The 21,492-nt window shown below is 40.5% G+C and overlaps 1 protein-coding gene across 1 annotated transcript; it reads right to left on the minus strand.

Annotated features, from left to right (window-relative positions):
- Nucleotides 1–2,289: 2,289 nt before the first annotated feature.
- On the minus strand, nt 2,290–9,570 carry IDNK (IDNK gluconokinase). The gene is made up of 5 exons (XM_048080488.2): nt 9,413–9,570; nt 9,232–9,262; nt 8,766–8,852; nt 7,079–7,122; nt 2,290–3,320 (listed from the first exon to the last, which is right to left on the minus strand). The coding sequence occupies exons 1-5, from the start codon at nt 9,451–9,453 to the stop codon at nt 2,975–2,977; spliced, it is 549 nt and encodes a 182-aa protein (XP_047936445.2). The 5' UTR covers nt 9,454–9,570; the 3' UTR covers nt 2,290–2,974.
- Between the last annotated feature and the right edge of the window lie 11,922 nt (nt 9,571–21,492).

The raw sequence follows: 21,492 nt of genomic DNA on the forward strand, positions 1-21,492 counted from the left end.
TGATGCACGCTACTGGGAAAAGTTCAAGAAAGTCTCTTGGTTGGCTGGCCTGTGCCTCTGGATCAAAGTCTCAGATCCAGCAGCACAGAGTAGTAAATAAGTAAATAGATTAAAATAGAATATCCTGGTAAGATAAGCTTTATATAATCAAAACCTATTCAAATACATCTAGTTTGGGTACAAAATTATTACTACTTTATTTTCTAGTCAATTATAATAAACCCATATGGGAACTAGTCTTCACAGTGACTTCTATTTCAGTGGGTAGCTTTCATTGCATTTGAGTAGAAGGCTATGACAGACAAGTCATGGCAAGTAGTTTCTGTAGAATAATTACTACCTGTTTACAATGACTTTCACAATAGCTGTTTGTTAGGATCTTCACAGTAACTAATCTGATTTCATGATACACTGTGCTTTACTGGGATCTTGCCTTAAAAAAGCGAGACCCCATGTCATTCAGAAGGTGGGTACTTTTACAAATACAATGTGTAACATCCATAATTCTACTGTCAAATGAAAGGATGAAGGTGAGGTGAGCAACGCTTTTTTACCAAGCTTTACCAAGACACTAAAACAATGAATCTAACTTGCACGAATGTTTTGCTGAAGTGTGCAGTTCACCTATGCGAGTAAGAGACACTATATTTGAAGTCAAATTCCATTGGAATTCAAGAAAAGATGTTTGATCTGAGTTATATCAATAAGCCCTTGCAGTAAGTTTATTTCTTGAGGTATAACCAATATTTATCAAATAGTAACAACAGTAACTTTTTTATAAGTATTGGAAGAACAATGAGCCATCTTTTGCACATGAGGAATTCTAGTTTTGTTAGAAAACAACTTAAAAACAGCAGTAGGTGGGGCAAGGTCTATAGGTGGATTAGTTTTTATTACCTCTTTAACCGTGAAAGATCACGCTTGGGAATGTGTCAGCAAGATGGCTAGTTTTGTAAATGATGCGGACCAATTCTTTTGTTCAGTGCCTGCGTAATAAAATAACCGTCTCACTTTGGAACTGAGCTGGCAGGCAGCTGGGTCTCTTCCTTTGCCTTTATAGATAAGCCTTTGTGGTTTAATATGATTCTACCCTTCTTGTATTTAATGTATGAAGAAATACTGCTATTGGGAACTAACATTTCATTTTTATTTCCTCAATATAATATTGCAAAATGCTCCTAAGTGCTTTTTGTAGTTATATACAGCATTTACACAGCATGTTACAAACTGCTAGGCACATATTCTTGAGGAGGTAGCGTGTGCATCTTCTATACTTGAACTCAGTCTGAGACAGAAAAAGCAATTTCTAATTCCAGATGTTTCCTCCTCAGTTTTTGCTGCCTTTGTTAAAGGCATTTCAAAATAGGGACAGAAAACTTCTATCCAAATAACTTGAGCTAAATATAAATAATCTGAATTGCGCCTACCCTGAATACATCATCCCTAATAGACCCTTAATTTGGGCAGGTAAATGAAACTTATGTACAGAGACTGTTCTGCGATCTCCCACTATACACATGTACAGCCTTAGTATATCTGGGGGAGCTGTTGTATGTGGTGAGAGACCTGTTAAGTGTTGAGTAGAATTTTCTTTTAGTACTGGCTAATTTGTGAGCACAGTATAAACCCAAGACATGCGGATCTGAAATCTGGAGTCTAACTTTTTAAAACGATTGAAAATAACCCAGTTTCTTTTTTGATTTGAGGGTCTAAATCATGTTTGTGACAGGATGCAATTGCTTTCATATCTACTGTAGTGTCCTGGATCTAGTTTATTGCAGCTGGAAAAAAAAAAAAGCCTAAGTCTTTATTTAATAGATGATGTGAAGGAAAATCGCTTTGCTTGTTAATGGTGTATTGGGAAAATGTGAAGACTGCAATAAAAGCAGAGGTACCACAAGAGGGTGCCATTTCTTTTATTTGTCATACTTGACTAAACTTTTATATTCTGACTAGTCACTAGGTCTCTGAACTGTGAAGCTGTTAAGAAGCACCCAGATGTCTCTTGCACTTAACTTTGCTTCTGAGAGCTTGCAGTGCTCATTTATAGCACTGATAAAAGCACAGCAATGTGCATGATAAGCCACAAAGCCCCAACTATTAATACAAAATGATAAAGCAAACGCTTTTCAAGTAGTTAACCAGGTAAAAATTACTCCAAAGATGCTTTGAAGCATGAGTTGTGTGATTCATCAATCTTGTGTTTGGTATCTTCACTGGTTGACACATCCTGTAGTTTACACTACAGGTTACACTTTTTACATGAAAGATACTAGTTCACAGCCAATATGATGCTCCTTACACTTTATTTCTGAAGCTTTCCATACAATTGCATTTTGTACGTAACTTCACAACTGTTATTTTTTTTTCCCCCCCTCGCATTTTCCAACTTGGTGTTCAGTGCATGTATTGAAGAGCTGGTGAAGTTGCCAGCCTCCCCACTGCCCTGGGGAGGCTGGTAAGGACACAAACACAGAAGTTACAACTTGTTAAAGACCTGGCAGTGAGACCGTGGCAATGTCAGGCATGAAATTTCATCATGCATGTTCCTTTTATACTAGTAAGAAAATAAATATATTGCTTTTAATAAAGCTGTAAATTATTTCATCGCTTAATAGAAGATGTGCCTTTCTCATGTTTGACAGTAAAAATTAAAAAAAAATGATAATTCTTGTGTGCGACCCTTGATGGGATTTTCAAAAGCTGGCTCTGCTTAGATTCTAATACAGATTTTAACTTGATATGATAAGGAATTCAAACATTGCTGACGGTTTTTTAAAATTTCATATTGCGTGTCTTTTAAATAGCCATGATAAAAATACCAAGAGTAGTGAACCAGCTCTTAACACTGTAATTCAACTATTGGGAAAAACAAGTTGCTTTGATTAACTTTAATTAAAATGCTGTTTCATAACCATGGTATTGCCAAGTGAACTTCTGCATTTGTAATTTAGAAACTTACTCTGGAAAAGCCTTACCCTGAAAAAATGGCTTTCTCAATCTCCATCACTATTTCAGGAAGAGATTTTTCTAGACTGACAGTAATAAAGTTTTCTGGTGCTTTAGGAGGCTCTAGAGTGTCAAACTGAGACTTGAGTAGTTCCAGTGGCATGAAATGTCCTCTCCTCTTCTCCAGGCGGCGAGCAATGAGCTCGATAGGACCATCCAGATGAACAAAGAGGATCTTCAGTGCTGTGTTTTCTTCTGGTTTCTCTGGCTGGTTGCTTTCAATTGCAGATACTCCACTAACTAGTATGTGTCTATACATTTTCTTCAGTGCTGAACAGGCCAGAACAGCATCTTGTCTAGATGATTCTTCTCTGTCAAATAGAAAAACGTATAATGTCACGGGAGACAAAGCTTGTATCCTTGCAGAGGACAGCCTTGGGAGTATTGGTAGGCAAACCAATGCCACCTGCTTCCAAGTACTTGCAGTTACATGTTGGCATTAGGCACTGTTAAAGTACAGTTGATTTGGAAAGGTTCTGGAGCTGGACAGTGGCCTTGGGCTAGCATGTGACAAAAAGCGGTGGAACTAGCATAATAATCTAGTAAATCTGTAAATTAATGCCCACTCCAACAAGGTACGACCAGCTCGTGTGTACATGCTAGTAATTGCTACTGCGTACAGCCAGAGCAAGAAGAGCTTTAGGGAATACGACACTGAGGAAGCTGGCTAGACATGACACTTTGTCAGAGTAACTTTTGAGATGATTTATGCATGCAAGGTAATTCCATACACTGTGGGAAATACGTGGCTGATGGTACCCAGCGTTTGGTGTGGTTTGCTTCCCCTTCAACCTACCCCTAAACGATCAATCCCGTGATCCACGAAGGGACACGGTGTACTTGGAGCAGGCTCTACGCAAAGGGCGGTTGGTGGCTGTGATAATCATCCTCTTCCTATCTGCAGTAAAGGTGCAGGCAGGTGAAATGAACCATCACCCCGTGGAGGCAGTTGTAACCAGAGAAACACAATGTGATGAGTCACAGCCTTAACTCGCTATGTCACGTGCCAATCTTGATGGCTTTTGGCAGGCATCTTGCCAGACTAAACCTCCCCTTCTCTACATTTCAGCTCCTAGATGCTTCTGAATAGGCATCAAATTGCCCCCAAAGGTTGAGGGCCAGCAGTTCAGCAGACTTCTGCCCCATGAAACTCACAAAATCCATTCTTCTGTTTCCAACCTATTTAAAAACTAAAAGAACACCTGGTAATGGTGATAACTCGACAAGGAGATGGAGTGCAGCAAAATCAGCATTTGAGCATTCTAGTGCTCTGGAAATTCACAGAAGAGTTGAAGTTGGAAGGGGCCTCTGGAGGTCATCTGGTCTGCATGCCCCTGTTCAAGCAGGGCCACCTACAGCAGGTTGCCCAGGACCATATCCAGACAGCTTCTGAATGTGGACAGAGTCCAACACCACTGGGCAGCCTGCGGACAGTGCTCAGTCACTCTCACAGTTCTTCTCTAAGCTCAGAAGAAACATCCCATGTTTCAGTTCATGCCTACTGGCTCTTGACCTGTCACTGAACACTGAAGAGTCTGGCTCTGTCTTCTTATTACAGCCCCCTGTTCAGTTATACAGACACCTTACGAAATCCCAAGCTTCCTCTAGGCTACACAGTCCCCATTCTCTGTCTTTCTATGTGTGTTCCAACTAGACTTTGTGCCGCTGATACCAGCTTCTGAGCCTGGCCTTTCAGCCAGTTTTCAATCCATCTCACTGCCTACTCATCCAGCTGCTACTTCATCAGCTTCTCTGTGAGAATCCTATGCAAGACAGTGTCAAAAATCTCACTGAAGTCCTGGTTGACAATATCCACTGCTCTCCCTTCATCTACTAAGCCCATAATTTCATCATAGAAGATTATCCGGTTGGTCAACCATGACTACACCTTTGTCGACCACTCCCACGATGACTACTCCTAGTCCCTTCTCTTTCGTGTGCCTGTGTCCAGAATTAGTTATTTCATCACCTTCTCAGGGATGAAGGTGAGGCTAACCAGCTTGCAGTTCCATGCAGTTCCCCCTTCCTTTTTTCTTGAAGATAAAGTAGTTACATTTACTTTCTTCCTGTCATCAAGCACCTCTCCCAGTTGCCACGACTATTCAAAGATCATTGAGAGTGGCATCTGCCCACTCCCTCCATGCTCATGGGTGTATCCCATCAGGGTCTGTGGACTTATGTAAGTCCATTCTGCTCAAGTATTCTTTAACCTGTCCCTCTTCTGCTGGGAGGGAAACTTCCTTGCTCCAGACTTTTCCCACAGGTGTCTGGAGCCTGAGATTGCTGGAGAAAAAAAAAAAAATCAGTCTTGCTAGTAAAGACTAAAATGGGAAAGGCCAAGGTACAGAACACCTTCTTCATGTCCTGTGTCACTACACTCCATGCCCCAATCCAGCAGCAGACTTGCATTTTCCCTAGTCTTCCACTTAACATACCTAACAGAAGCCCTGCTTGTTGCCACTGATATCCCTCACCAAATTCAGCCAGGCAAATTCAAATTCAGACAGGCACTGTCTTTCCTAACTGTGTCTCTGCATCCTCAGACAGTGTCTCTCCATTCTGCCCGGGTTACCTGTCTGTGTTTCCACCCTCTGTATGCTTCCTTATTATGTTTCAATTTTGCCAGAAGCTCCTCGTTCCTCACAGGCCTCAGAATTTTTGCCTGACCTCCTTCTTGTTGGGATGGACTGCTCTTGAGCTTGGTGCAGGTGATTTCTGAATATTAAGGAGTTTTCCTGGGCCCATCTTTTTTAAGTGGCCTAATCCCACAGGACTGTTCCAAGCAGAACCCTGAAGAAGCCAAGGTAAGCGCTCCTCAAGTACAGGATTGTGTTCTTGCTTTTTGCCTGCTTTCTCCTTTCAAGAATCGAAATGCTGCCATCTCGTGGTCACTACAGCCACAGCTTCCTTTGAGCTTCACATCCCCAACAAGCTCTTCATCCACTTGTTCTTCCCAGGCAGAAAACCTATAGCAGGCACCCTCTACAATGTCAACCTATTGTTCTGCTCTTTAATCCTCACCCATAAGCTCTCAGCTGGCTCCTCATCTATCCCCAGGCAGAGCTCCATGCATCCAGGTTTTCTCTCACAAAAGGCAACTCCTGCTCCTTGGCTTCCTGGCCTGTCCTTCCTGCATCCGTCCCTCCAGCACAGCACTGCAGCCATGCCAGCCATACCTGCACCTCACCGAATGAGTTGGACCCACCTCTCCCAAGCAGATGCTGATCCTTCAGCAGGGACCCATAGTCACAGAAACCAAAACGCTGTTGCCAACACCAGTTCTGTAACCAGTTGCTGGCATGCAGTATCAGCGTCTTCCTTCTTACACCGTTTTCCTTCAAAGGAGAGACGGAGGAGAACACCAGCTGGGCCCCCATGCCCCTGGTTCCTCTCTACAAAGCAGGCTTCTTAGGGGTTTAGCATAACACACTGAATTAAAGCAAGATGTAAATAAAGTATTCCAGTTTAAAGCTACATATTTTTACTATTCTCATTTTTAAGTTTAAGAAAACTTCCTTTGAATTATCTTTGTCTCTGAATAGTTGAGGCAAGTTAATTTGAGCTTAGGAAGTACATAATTATTAAAATTCATAGTTGAATAAAGAGTTTGTCACCTGATTTAAACCACTGAGTATCTCTTTTAACTATCAAATGCCTAAGCATTTTGGACTGTATCTCACTATTACTAAAAATATTTTAGAAAATTTTTATCCTATTATTATTATTATTAGTGTATTCTGTGGTTATGCCCATTGTAAGTAGCCAACGTCGGGTTTATTATCAAACCAGATCCTTGAAATGATCTACAGACAGTAGAAAAACAACTATCATAAACAACGATTTTCCCAGGGATTCCCCATAACCCCAGATTCAGGGAGGAACTCACCCTTTGCAATTATTATGACACCTTAGGTTAGTGAAAATAGAATGCTTTTACCAGCTGCAAAAGTTCTTACACTATCACAAACATTTCTGTTTTGGAATACAATGGGGAAAATACTTATTGTTGAGGTGGGGGGATTTTATTTTGTCTTTAACCTGAATTCCTTAAATCTAGAGGTTCTCTTACCTCCTTAGTATATCATGCAATGTACAAAGCCATGGAATCCTGTCCTAGAAACAAAATAAGTTAGTTCAAAATTGTTTGGGAAATTGATTTGAAAGAATCACTTTTAACATTGGGAGCATTTCACTAGAGGTGAAAATTAGCATGAAAATTTATGGAAAGTTCAGTTTACATTCTCTTTCTTACTAATGTAGATTTGCTACCACTGCCTGAACGCTAAGAAGTGCAAGGCATCTTATCAGTATGGTATTTTTAGGGGAATAGTACTTGTTATATTACAAATACTTAGGTGTATCTGATGGAAGTAATACGTATTTACATATAGCATGCACCTCATAAGCCTTTGAAGGACAGTCAAATTCTCTCTTGCTTCTATTACACAATTTACTTTTACTTTTCTATTATACAATTCAAATGTTAAGTCTGCTATAAGATAGCAGCTTTCACTTCTTGAATGGTTATTTCTTTTTCCTTATGTCTTGACATATACATGCAATGCTTCAGATCAGTTTTGAGGCTTTCAGAAACTACTCCAAGGCGTCAGAACAGACCTAAATGTACTTAGCTGCAATAACTTAATTATATCATTTTTATGTCAGTAGCAATCACGAGTAAATGTACTCATAGCCACAATTTTGCAACACCTTTGCTCAGTAGATTGGCAAAGGCAGTGCAAGTGATTGGTAATTTTCTTAGTATAATCTGATTTTAGGCCTTAAGCTCCCAGCAACATTTGTCATACCAACTGAGCATTAAACTACTGCTCCCATTTCATCTTTCAGTGTAGCTACTACTGGGTGAGCACAACAAATGAAAACATGGACACATAAACCCAACAATTTTTTGTTGCTTTCATTAGAAAATCACTTCCCGCTGGCATTCAAGAAAGACCTTATAATTTTGCACCACTGATGTTTCAAAAGAGATACTTCCCCCTTGCTTGGCACCATACACCAATAACCACTGGTCATCCAACTGTGCAGTGCCACTTTACATGACATAATAGCTTTCATGAACTTCCAAACAGACTAAAGTGTTTAATAAGTACCTAGAATATTATCTTCAGTCTAAAGAGAGTGTTTTGAAGAACTCTCTAGTTCAGCCTTACATGTCTAAAGATTTCCTACAAAAAGTTCAAGAGGTGTCTTCTTGTAGCTTTTCTAATTTACCTGAGACTCTGAATTTGTAAGTACTGTTTGTAAAATGAAGCTTGATCATTTTGGCATGTTTAGGCTGAACAACGGGCTGAAGGGGAGGAAGCACATTTTAAGTAATCACACATAAAACAGAAAGTTACAGCGTAGTCTCTACAGCAGTTGAGATTGATGTACTTCAGCAGAGAAACAGGAAGACCTTTTTCTGTCTTTGTGTTTTTAATTCAAAGCAGAAGCTGTAATCTAAAGCTGCAGTTCTATATGCTGATGTACAGGAAAGATTTCTGATAAATCCTGAATCAGCAAACTATTTGCTTTGTTAACTTTTTTTTTTTTTTAAATGCAGAATACTTTGTAACATAAAAAGCCTCTCTCTCTTATTAACCGCAGACCTACACATTCAACCTATGTTTATAGTCAGCCTAGTTTACGTGAAACACAACCTATTTTAATGTGATTTGCCAGAGGTTTTGCAAAAAGGTCAGATTTTGCCAAGAGGCCTTGATGACTATTCTTTCACAATTCATACAAATTACCTCGTCATTTAGTGGTATTCCTGATGCCATCTTCTTCTTATTCTCTGAAGAATGGTAATCATCTGCATCATAGAATTTCCATCCCAGCTAGGAAAAAGAAATGAATGTGGATCATTCAGCCAAAGCGGACTAGCTAATAGGGATCCCAGAATTCAACAGGACGACACCTAAAAATTATCGTCCTCTTACACCACAGCATGAATCACCATTTATGCAATGATGTTTACCCCAACAATCAAGTCAGCTCAGTAACAGCAAGAGCTGGTGATAATGGCTGTTGTTAATAGGCTATGCTGCATCGGTGGTGGGCACCCAATTCACGTTTGGCGACGAGGCAGACTGAACCCTGAAGTTACAGCTGTCACGCCAGCTTTAGGTACCAGCTGTCTGTGAGCCACAGGCTGCCGGATGGAGTGAGAACAGGCTTTCTGGTCAGAAGCAATGCCAAAAACAACCCCCGTCGTACCTTTGCTGCCAAACGCGACCCAACCGTGGTCCTGCAAGAAAGCACAGCGAGTTCGTTACCTGAGGGGCCGGGACCGCGGCCGGAGGGCCCCGGGGCAGGTCCCCCCCCGCTGTCCCCGCCCTGCCACCCTGAGGCGCGGGGTGAGGGTGCCCCGCGGCCGGCCCCGCCGCCCGGCACCTACTTCCCCGAGCCGCTCACGCCCATGACCACGACCAGCACCATGGCCAGACCCGCCGCGGGCCGGGACCGGGACCTGGGGCCGGAGCTGGAACCGGGACCGGCCTCCCCTCCGCCGCCGGCCCGCCCCCGGCTCCGGCAGGGCGGCACCGCGGCGGGGCGGCGCTGCTCGGTCCCGCCCCAGGGCAGGAGGCCCGGCCCGGCCCGGCCCGGCACTGCACGGCCCGGTGCTGCTGGGTTCAGGGCCCCGCTGGGAGGGGGCGGCCTTGCCCCGCTCCTCAGGCCCGGCCGGGCTCTGCGTTTCTGGTAGTTCCTACCACGGCCCTCTTTTCAGTATCTATCAGGCTTGTAAAGCATGCATCCGTGTCTGTCGGATACCCCCTTGCCCATAAGCCTCTGCCTCCAAGCCTTAATTCACCTCTAACCTGTGCCGCGGTCAGCTCCGCTATCCTATTTCCTTTCAGGTTTCACGGATTCACGTTTTTTAAATGGCCAAAACCTCCCTGGCTACGGACAGGTTGTGCCAGGGGGCGCGGCGGTGGCGTTGGTGGAAGCTGCTCCACCTGGCGGCTCCGTGAGGGCACTGGAGGTGTATGCCTGCTTCACTGTGAGGCAAAACGAAACACAGCACAGCACGACACAGCACGACACAACACAACACAACACCCTGATGTTGCCTGTGGACCTCTGTTTTGAAATGTCACCACGAGCATTCACGTTGTATGTCTGTGTCTTCAAAGGTCGCCTCTTGCAGCGCCGTCTCTGAAGGCAGACACTCACCACTTTCCTATCTGGCTGGGTTTCAGCTTCTTATCTCCAAGTACCACAAAATATCCCAGGTGGAGAAATTGCTGCCTGCAGCTAGTGCTGCAGCGAGGAATGCAGCGTAGCCCTGGGTAGGAATAACAGATACCCATGTGTGTGAGAAAGGATGGGGTGGAGGCCTCTCTGTGAAAACTGCTGCAGTCTAAATGGAGAGTGTGGACGACAGATGACTGGAGCAATTATTTTTGTTTTCTTCTCTAATTTATTTATTTATTTATTTATTTATTTATTTATTTATTTATTTATTGCAAGTGTTGCAGTAGGAATATATCCCAGGTACAGGTGGGGAGGGAGCAACACCTCTTTGTGGAGTCCGCAGTTCACACTCTGCACTGATGGCCTGTGCATGCACAGCGAGTTAGACACCAGAGACACTGCATTTATTCCTCTTGCACAGACCGTCCATGCCATGCACAAATGGCAGAGTTGCTTTGCTAGTGCACAGTGGGCACAGCAGGGACTTACGGAGTTTGGCAGGTTGGTCTAAGCTGGCATTTCTGGGATGTCTGGAAATTCCAGTCCAAAGAAGGTAGGTAGATACATCGACAGATAGATAGATAGGTAGATAGATAGATAGACAATCAGCTTTCAGGTAGTAAAAAGCGGTTATGATCAACCGAGCTTGGACATCTTGTATTCCTAACAGAGGAAAGGTGGCCAGAGTAGATGGCCTGACATGAGGCATTGGAAAGTGTGGAAGTATCCAGGAAAAGACTGTGACACTGGTTGGACAACAAGGGTGATTATATTGTATTGAATGTTCTGTGTGAGTAAGCTGCAAATGTCTTAGAGGCCGCAGATGCCAATGTTAAGTGCTACATAGGAAGTATGCTCTTTATGCTACAGGTACTGAATTGTTCCACAATGGGAAATAGTGCTTATTTTAAATAAATTGCTGTAGTGTTTCTCATCCAGCCATTATTGTTTGGCATCTATCTCAAGTTTCTGTGTGAGAAATTGTGTTTTGAAATACAAAAAGAGATCTTAAATGAACGTTTAATGTTATAATTAATTACACTGATTCAGCCAGTTAGATTTAACTCTTCCCGTCCAAAATTCACCTAATGCTATCATGTTTTACTGCTGTCACAGGTGTAGGTAGACAGAAGACTGCTTTTATTTTTCTTTAATAAACAAAGGCTGTTTAATGGGCATTGCCACAACAAAAGACATTTATTGAAATATTTTTGAGAGTGGAGTTTATGGGAAAAACTCTCTGTGTTTTAATTACCTACATTGGATTTCTATTTTTTTTTTCCTGTTAGGGAAAGGCTCTCTAGGTGGTTGCAAAATGAATAGGTTCATGACACTGAACATCAAAAAAAAAAAACCAAAAAAAAAAAACAACAGAACAAACTATATTTACATAAGAGATCATATAGTGGTGCTGATTCTTAACAGAATATATTACACGTGTTTCTTTACTAGACTTTTAAGTTTATTCCACTTCTGAAGAAGTAAAATTATTAAACTAATATCAGTTAAGCAGATTATATCACTAGCTTCACAAATAAAAGCCTTTTTCCCAAATGAAGAAGATCCCGTCAATCCTAGTTTCTGAAGCTAAAATGGATAATGTGACTTTTTGTGAATCTAGCCTCAGAAGAAATTCTGTGAAAGTACACTAAGTATCCCGGTCATAATGATTTTTTTTTTCCTTTGCAGAGCACTTCAGAAATTTTATGAATGATGGATGCCATTTTTCTACGTTATCTGTCTCTGACCATTTAACTGAGTCTTCACATACCTCTTATGACTTTTTTAACAAAGACCAGAACCTTCCAAGTTATTAGGCTATCACCCAAGCAGCCAGTCCTCAAATTACTGGCAGACCACAATGATTCCTTTAAGGTGTCCAGTGACTGAATGCAAATTATGCTTTAATAGCAGTATGATTGTGCTAAAGTAATTGAATTTTCCTGGCATCTTTTCAGCTTCTTGGCTGATTAATTGTGAGGTAGTGGGAAATGTTTCATTCAAATGAGAATGCCTTATCCAAATGAACAAACTTGAAAATACTTGTGGTCATATTTGCCCTGGAAACATTATCACTATTGCTATTCCCACTCCCAGAATTAAAATCTTAATTGCTCTGTCATAACAATCTTTGAGATTTTGTTAACATCACAAGCAACTGACTACTGCACCTACAGTGCATACTCAACTGGTTTTGTAACCAAATTATCACCATTTTACCTGGTAAAATCAAGTAAGTTTACTTGATTACTGCAAAACAGAAAACACTTGTTTTTCTTTCTGACAGCTTTTTTTCATAATGTATAACCTTACATCTTATAGAGAAGCTCCATGTGAAGCTGGCGTGATGTCATCTGGCAGAAATTTTTTGTATCAGTATATTTGCAGAAAGCCTTCCATGGAGTTCTCTTTTACCTAAGCCTGGGCTAAATGACCATGAGAATGCATTCAGAGGGCTGCATGAGCAGCCGTGCACTGTGCAGATACTGCAGGGAGGGTAAAAGGAGAGGGAGAAAACTAATCAAATTGTACAGACACAGGATCCTATAGGCAATGTGAGGGTACAAGAAGGCAATTATATTCAGACTTCCTTCTGGTACGGTTAATTTGATTTGTGCAAATATAATTCATGTTAATAGTCAACCGGACAGCTGACTGGATAAAACTCAGGCAAAAGGTTGTCTTAACAAAATCGTGTCGTGTATGCTTCAGTGTCCATTTACAATGTGTTTAATTAAGTTGTAGGTCCACTAAGATATTGGGATTCTTTTGATTTGAGAGAATGAGGATTTCCCTTCCAGTCTATTCTAGTTGCAGACAATAGGTATTTTTTTCATTTTTTCTTTCTTAGTATTAACATGGAGGAGCTTCATTTTAGTCTTTGTTGTTTATTGACATATGCATATCTTAGGAAATTTATTCTGGTGCTGTTGGCATGAGTGCCTTCTCTCTACTATTTAAAATTCTTGTTATCTCCAATGTTGGCAGAATACATAACCTGATTCTGAAGCTTTGATGTAGTTATACAGATAAGCTGCGTTGTTTCATGAATTCCAAGGTACATTCACGTAGTCGAAATAGGAGACAGTGGAATGTAAATATCTTCCAATGTTTTATTTACGATGTTCAGTAACAGGTGCAATTATGACATAATATTGAAGAATGAACAGTCAAGAATCTTAAAAAGACAAAAACTCAAGAATGCCTATCAGAAAACCCATCATGTGTTTCTAGCTCCTGAAGACTATTCCAGATAATGTATTTTACAATACTCACTTTTAAAATTACATTTATTGTCTATTTTATGGCATTTTGGAATATTACCAGACATTTTCTAAACCTCTCTGCTTTGACTAATTGTTCAATACTGATGGTGTGGAAGTCAATAAAGCATTATCATCTACTTAAATTAATTGCTTTATTTTAGAGAACTGTAATGTAAAATATAAATTAGAGAATTCTAGCTTTTCTGGAAGTATGCTTATTTACTCTATGTGTGTCCTTTCCAGGGATGCTTGGAAAGGTCTGTTTTGTATTCAGAATATTGGAAAATATAAAGTGAAAAGAAATGGAAAGTAAAAAAGGAAAAAGCGCCTTTTTTTTTTTTCCCCTATGAAGCATGCTCATCCTGTTGAACATATTGCAATGAAATGGAGAACTACTATAAAAGTGCACAGGCTTCTTAACACTTGTCAGGAACATCCAGCATTGTGGATATCTATTTCTTATAAAAGTGAGCTCAGATACATGGGGTAATCTCAAGTTCCTGAATCTTAAAGAGGAAAAAGATTGATTTCCAAGCAGCTAATGTTCAAAATTACTTTTATGGGTTTAAAATAAATCCTGTATATATATTGACTGTAAACACAACGTAAAGAGTGTTAATATGATATGTTCACTGTAAGAAGTGTTAGTGAAAGAGCTGTTAGTCACAATCAGTCCTCATTATGAAGTAAACCAGCTTCAAACTTTATATGTATAAATCAAAACTATACAAACAATTTTCAATTTGTTCTATGTAATGTAAAATAAGTCAATACATTGTCTAAAGTTCTTTCCTTTTGGTCATGTACTAAATATCCACACGGGAGGTTGAAGAGCACTCGGTACAAAGTGCCTCTCAGTGCCCAACAGGATTTACTGATACTGGGAACAAAGAATCAGTCTGATGAATCTGCCAAATTTTCAGCAATTTGAGATCAGTGAATTAAACTAAAGCTGTTTCAGGTGTTAAAAATCACAAAGAATTTGTACATGCTGCCTCATTCCATTTTTTCATACTGAAGTGCAGTGCCATAGGGTATGTTGTGCACGAAATGTGAGTTGTAAGTAGATTTTCTTTTATTTCTGGGTTGCAGGACAAAAAACACAGGTAAAAGGGAATGGGAGTGACTTCACTGTGTAGCTTCTGTGTTCTCAACTTGCCTGTGAAGCTGAAGGAAGGACAAAGTTACTTGATCTAGTTACACGTAAAAGAATGCAATACTTCATAACCTGTTACAATGTGTACATGCCTGTGCATGCCAGAATTCAATGATTTCTGTATAGAGAAGCCTAAGGAAACATTGATTTGCAATTTAATACACATGATTCTAAACACAGAAGCTATTGCTAATTGCTTTTTATTTTTCCAGCAACAACACAGGAAATACTGTACTATGTTTACACAATGGCTAGTCAACTCACTTTTAAGAAAGACATTGTAAACACACGGTGGAAGACTAGTTGTCTTTTTACTGGATAGTTCCATAGGCTTTGAAAACATCTTAATATTATGGGCTGTGAACACAAAGTAAGTTTTTCAATGTCATCCCTTTAAGAGTCTTGCCAAACTTAATTGAATATAGGAAGTCAAAGTCTATTTTCCAACATAAAAATTTCTCCACATGACCTGTCCAAAGTCAGTGCATTAACATAAGGATTCCTGGGAAGTGCTCAACAATCAAAATCTGTCTGAAAGCTTGAGGTTATAAAATAACACGTTATTTATCTGCCATGTTGAGAGTGTGGAAAAAAATTGGGAAAATTACACTCTTTTCAATCCACAGTAACAACCACAGCTGCAACTGTGGAATTCAAAAGTGACTGTGAAAGCCAAGGGGTTATATCTGATGCTTTTGTGCTCCTCTGGAGCAGAGTCAGGAAAATAACTGCATCTTTCTGCTTGGGTGTGGAAGGCTGCACAGAATGCTCACGGTGAGCACACAGCTACTGCTAGCAGGCCAGACGTGTGATCTTGAGCAATCTCAGTGTTATTGCAAAGGCAGACTGGAGATAAAGACTGCAGACTTATGGGAAGAATTTCTTTTCTTTGGTCTCTTAAAAAATAAACCAAGCATAGCTGAAGAGGACATCAGCAGAGCTCTATTGGTTTTATTCCAGTCTAAACGAGATTAAAACAAGCTTCTCCCAGATTACTTTCTCACTTTGAAAGCTTCTCATCTCTACTGGAATTATGGCTTCTGCAACAGATTTATTATTTTAACTTCTCATCTTGTACTTGTCCTCTAACTCTTAGAGTGTAAAAGTTTTGTATTGTATATTTCAGGAAGGCTTTACAATAGCAACAGTGCACACCAATGTGGAACCATTAATTTTGAAAGCACTCAAGGCATTATGAAAATGTAGCTACCTGCTGGCTTTTGAAGGTGGAAAGGCAAAAATAAAAACCTTAAAATTTTTCTCCTAAAAGTGAGTCTAAATGACAATTATTGAGCAGTTAGCAGTAAGTGCTTTTGAAGTGTGCTCTCTTATTTTGTCTGATGTCTTTTTGCATTTGGTTTGTCCACGTCTCTTTCCTGAATAGTCAAGCCTTCGTTCTGCAATCATTTACAAGCATACTTCACTCTTACGCCACAGAGCCTCTCACAAGTTTAGCAACAAAGGTAACTAAATCTAAATCCCATCCTTATTAGCTTTTGCATAATTAAAGACTCAAATCAATAAGAAGCAATGGTCCTTAAAGTAATTTGGAAAGGAATTAATGACAAAAATCAGAAGCTATAAAGACAGCTGTATCAGAAACTGAATATTGTTGCATATGATTTTTTAAAAATCAAGGTGCTACTTACTTGAATAACAGATTCCAGTTAGATGCTGGCAAGATTAGCAAACTTGAAATACCTGTTGTATATGGCATGCATTCTTCCTGTACTCCTTAATTTGTTCTCAGAATATACAAGGAACCTGATTTATATGCAAAGGAGAAGCTTTATTTTCTGGACTTTAATGTGATTTAAACCTGATTACCTATCCAGGGCCCAACTTTGAGGATCATTCCAGCTTGGAAAAGTGCTTTATGCAAATTTGAAGTTAGACAACTATCAGTAAAGACAAGGTATGTAAAATTCAAATTGCATGACAGGAGTATTAAAAAGGAGAATAACACAAAAGAAGAAAAGGAACAATAAAATGGCCCAAACTCATCTAAGTACTTTCAGCTCTTTGAAAATGCTTGTGCAGCAGCCATGGAAGCAGAACGTTATTGCAAGCCAGTGCTGCCCAGCAGCAGTCATATTGTACCCTGTAACAAGAGCAGTAGAAAAGAAAACACCAGGTAAGTGGGTGTTACTTGTGTGGTATGTGTTACAGTGTACTCAGTAAGCAAGGCTTGGAGGGTGATGAGAACTCTCCAAAGCCTGTCTCTTAGGAGGTTAGCTGGACTGGCCATCTGGTAACTTGTGTTGCTGTAGTTTTTACTTATTTTATAGCTAGCGTTAGTGTTACACTAATAATCAACTTTGGGTCTTGTTTTTATCCTCCTAGCAACACTAAAGTTCATTCATTGAAAATAGTTGACTTTTATTTTGAATCGGAGCCTTATTACACGATTGTTTAGGTAAGTACTTTTAACAGGAGGAACAATTCCTGCTGTAGCAGGGCAATATGCCTTTTCTTCATTTGCCAATAGTGTCTGCAGACATACCTCTACATTAATTTTTTTGATGGGTAAATGCAATATGATGTGCATTTCCATATTCTTCATCTCTGCACAGAAACAGACAGGAAAGCAGAGCTCTGGTTTTCAGCCTGGTCCACAGATGCAGAGCACCTTTATTTGTGTTATTAAGTCACAGGTAGAATTACTTTTTTTTTTTTTTTAAAAAAAAAAACACATTTATTTTATTTATTTATTTATTTATTTATATATTTTAATTCATCATAGACCAGTTAGGTACATGAATGTGGTAGCTACCTTTGCGTTCAGCAAGAGACAATCAGGTTTCTTTAGGTAATGAATTAGCTACAGACATCTGAAGCCACCAGTTTTGTTACATGTAAAATGTGTTAGTCTTCCAGTGGTGTGAGGGGCAAGGTCTCTCTGGGGCTCTTAAAAAGCATGGAAATTTGTTGCATTGCTTGTCTGAAAGCAGCCGTAGAAAGCCAATAGTGAGAGCAGTATTTGGGAACAGAGTCCTCAGAGAAGAGAGAAGGACAGTACAGGAAACTGCAGGAGAGTACACTGACTGCTGTAGTTTTCCTGACAACTATATTACAAAAACAGGACTATATGTTCTCTGAAAAGGGGGTGTACCAAAGAAATGTTTCAGTCCCCACTGGTAGGGACGTCTTCGTAAGTCTTAGGACCTAGTGAACTGTGATAATCGTCTCACTGACTTTGTACACTCTGAGCCAAAGGCTCTGAGCTGACATTTACCCTCATGGTAGCTGGCTTGAGCGGATTAAAATCAGTGGAAACTTTGTTCCAGTAAGCAACTTTCAAACATGATGTTTCCGATATGGTTTAACTCAGATAAATGCTGATAAATACTTGTGCTTGCAGGTGACATCTGCAGGAAGTTTACTAAGAAGTTTGCACAGTAAATTCAACCCGTCCCTCTCTGCGGGAATGGAGCATTGAAATGCTTTTTTCAGCATTTCCTGAATCTCTGCAGAGATTGCTAAGCTTCAGCAGTGGAAGAAAGTGCAGTCTTCTGACTCGCCCACTTTGAGCCATGTGTGTGACTATAGGTGAGGAGTGCCATGAAGGCAGCGGTACGTCCCTGCTGGTTTCTTTCTGCTGGTGTAGCTGTGGCCTATTATTTCACTTATAGCTCTGCAGTTTTAGTGGATTTGCGAGATCATGCTTGACTCACAATAAATGTTTCCTTTGTAATGCAAGCATGAGAATCCTGGGTACGCTGGTGCTTCTGTCAAATAATGTGATCTTTTACAGATCTCATTCATACAATGAACTTGTAATGTTTTTGGAATATAATAGGAAGTAGAAACCCTACGTGAATTAAAGTTTCAGCTTCTGGATCAATTCTGCCCTCATTGCAATCAGTAGGACTTTGGCTATGTAAATACTTGTTCTTTATAAATTATGTTTCTTTAAATACTCCTAGGGTTTGTTAGTACAGTAATAAGCATTATAGAAATATGCATTAATATTTTATATACAGTTTCCAAGTTATGGGTGTAATATTCAGATATAAGAGACCTTCTATTTCCAGATACAAAAAGCTGTGTTTTCTTTACAATTGTTGTTTGTAACAAAGTGTTTATTTATTTTCCCTTCTCTCCAAATGCTTACTTAAGATTGAAACAAGAGTCTCCAGCAGATGTGAGACCTCTTTGTATAAAGAACATCTGAAGAGCTTCTTTGTAATCATTTTCAAGTGATTCCCATGTATACCCACCTCTATTCTATTAGCTCATTGCTAATTTAGGTTTGGTTCTTGTATATATTTTATACAAATATAGTGTGTCTCAAAGGGAATTCCATTGAAGAAAACAGAGTAATACTCACAAGTGTTTGTAAACTTGAGCCTTACTATGGACAAGGTGTTTTTCTCATGAACTGGGTCCTTCAGAAATGATCCAAACCTGCTGTATAACTGGATGTCTGGACAAAGCACAAAGCTAGATTTCCTGTGAACCTTTGATTCTGAGAACAAAACTCAAGCTTCTCTAACTATAGCTAACTTTAAAGGGCTCCCTAAAATATTGGCTCATGGCTAGCTGGTTCTCATCTAACTTGTACCAAATTATTTTAATGAAGTTGCTGTTGTTTGCTTGTGGGACTGTGATCTGTAAGAGATGTAGCCCTGTCTATTTGCTGTATGGCCTGGCTGCAAGAACCTTGTGAGAGGCCCAGGCCTGAGGTGATGGCTAGGTGTGAGCCTAGGGGAAGGAGGTGAGGGTGTCACACAGGTGTCCCTGCGAGGGTACTGAATTGTGTGTCTGCTTTACCTGTGCTAGAGCCCAAGGTCTGACCCAACGCAGGTGTGCTTACAGTTGCAGCAATTGCATTTATAGGTTAATCTTTGAATATTTGGAAATATGTGTGTGTGCATATTTGTTAAAATTATAAATGTTAACTTAAAGAGCTGAAGTTGCTGTGATGATCAGTCACTGAAGAAGAAGCCCTTGACTTCTCTACTCTGTAATTTGAATCCACGCAGAACCATGCAGAAATCAAAGTACTACTCAAACTCATTAGTGCTGCCTGCTGCCCTTGAGCCTAACTTCATAGCTGGCAGCAATTCCTAAGCAAATAGGAAGTATAGGCTTACTTATCCAGAAGCACTCGTCCCTAAGCAAATTAATTCAGAGACCAGTTAGATGTACAAAGAATGAAAATGCAGCTATTATATTGAGTGGTGGCAGCCCTGGGACTGGTGGATCTCAAACACATTTCAAGCAGACACCTACCCACCAGCCCTTCTTCCTGCAGCCATGCGTGCATGGCACTGCGGCCCCCCATCGGATTGCTCCAGCTCGCAGTGTGAAGCCAGGAGGGTGCTCAGACAGACCTCACTGTGGCACGATGGGGTCCTGGCAGCAACTGCCGCAGCAGATTGCCTTCCTTCGAGTCAGAAATGGATGAGCAGGATATTTTGTTTTACGCTTCTCCATCAGCTCAGCATTTAGTGGTAACCGAATTGAATTCTATACCTATCTTTGTGTTTTCTAACACTAGCCATGCTATTTAATGTCAGTTCCTGGAGTACCTGGCTTTTCAGGTGATCCTTCCATACACTACCTCCATAAGGACTGTCTGGCTTCTGAGATGTGGTAGAAAAGGGTGTGCTCAGTCAAGCGTGGCACTTGAAATATATTTGTGGGGTTTTCTGTATAATTTCTAATTGTACGATCCATTTAAGATTTTTTGGGAGAAAAAGGCCCATAATGTTTTTCGAAGAGGGATGAGATTGCTGTCCTAGTATCTGATGTAAAATCCAGCTGATGGGTCGATATCCTGCAGTTCCAATGGGGTAGTGTTTGTATGCATTGCATTTTTTTTTCTATGGGATGGAGTTTTTTTTTTTTTTTCTGTTTGTTGCATTTACTTGGTGATGTGCTGCTAGACAACTGCCGTATTCTATGCTAGTAGTGACTGCATTTCTGTGGTAACTGAGACAGAGAAATCTGTTACTTGTCTCACAGGACTCCCAAGCACCTCAAGTCCACATGGTACGGCGTATCACAAAAGCAAATAAAGTGTCAAAAAGACGCGAGTGGTCTGTCTTTAAACCAGGTAAGTACAATTCTGCTGAGCTCTGTCCCCTGCAGCTGTGCTGCCGTTGGTACAGGCTAGTTGCTGACCGTGTAAGAGCCAGGTTGGAGAGGTGTATTTTGTGCTGCAGTCATCACTGTGTCTGTAATACTGAGAATCCTTGGGAAGCTTGGTCCTCTGCATGTGGTTCTGAGAGTAGAGCAAAAAGCCCTCTGACAATGGGAGACTTTGACCCGATGCCTAAAACCTGAGTTCATCATTGGCTCAGCTCCTTCCTTGTTTCTTTTGTGGATGGAGAAAGGCATGTTGGAGAGACAGGAGGGAAAGGTAAAATATCTGGCATAGAAAGAACAGATTCCTTCTCCATTGTAGGTAGGAAAGTCTGTTGCCTCAAAGTCAGTCCACATGTGGGCTAACATCATGCATCTACTGAGCTCCCATGCTGTAGAACAAAAAGCGTCTGTTATTAATGAGTGGGCATCCACAACTGGTGTCTCAGCTGATAATAACCATCTTCTTTAATTTGTGGCTGTTGAGGTGCACAACCTGTTTCAGGTACTTACTGGTTGGCTTCACTGTTCACTACACAATTGGAAGCATTTATCTTTTACGAGAAGCATATACATACATTTTTTCTTTTATGTTCCACATTAAAAGGCTTTGCATATTAGCTGGCAGCAGTGAGCGCTAGGTACTTCTCATTTGCTTGTGGCTGTCTGTATTTCCTGCTGCTACCAGTCCAGCAGAAAGCCAAAGGACAAGTTTACCTGAGTAGCAGTGCTTAGGCTTTTTTTTCAGCAGATTTTCCAATGATTGCTACT

The sequence above is a fragment of the Anser cygnoides genome, chromosome Z (assembly GCF_040182565.1).
Source record: "Anser cygnoides isolate HZ-2024a breed goose chromosome Z, Taihu_goose_T2T_genome, whole genome shotgun sequence".
In the NCBI taxonomy this organism is placed as follows: domain Eukaryota; kingdom Metazoa; phylum Chordata; class Aves; order Anseriformes; family Anatidae; genus Anser; species Anser cygnoides.

Excerpts from the sequence above, each read along its gene's own strand:
- IDNK (XM_048080488.2), bottom strand. The coding sequence starts at position 9,453 with ATGGTGCTGGTCGTGGTCATGGGCGTGAGCGGCTCGGGGAA. Across the intron at positions 8,853-9,231 it reads GGTCGCGTTTGGCAGCAAAG|CTGGGATGGAAATTCTATGA; the intron begins GTACGACGGGGG and ends TCTTTTTCCTAG. Across the intron at positions 3,321-7,078 it reads TTGCATGATATACTAAGGAG|AGAAGAATCATCTAGACAAG; the intron begins GTAAGAGAACCT and ends TCTATTTGACAG.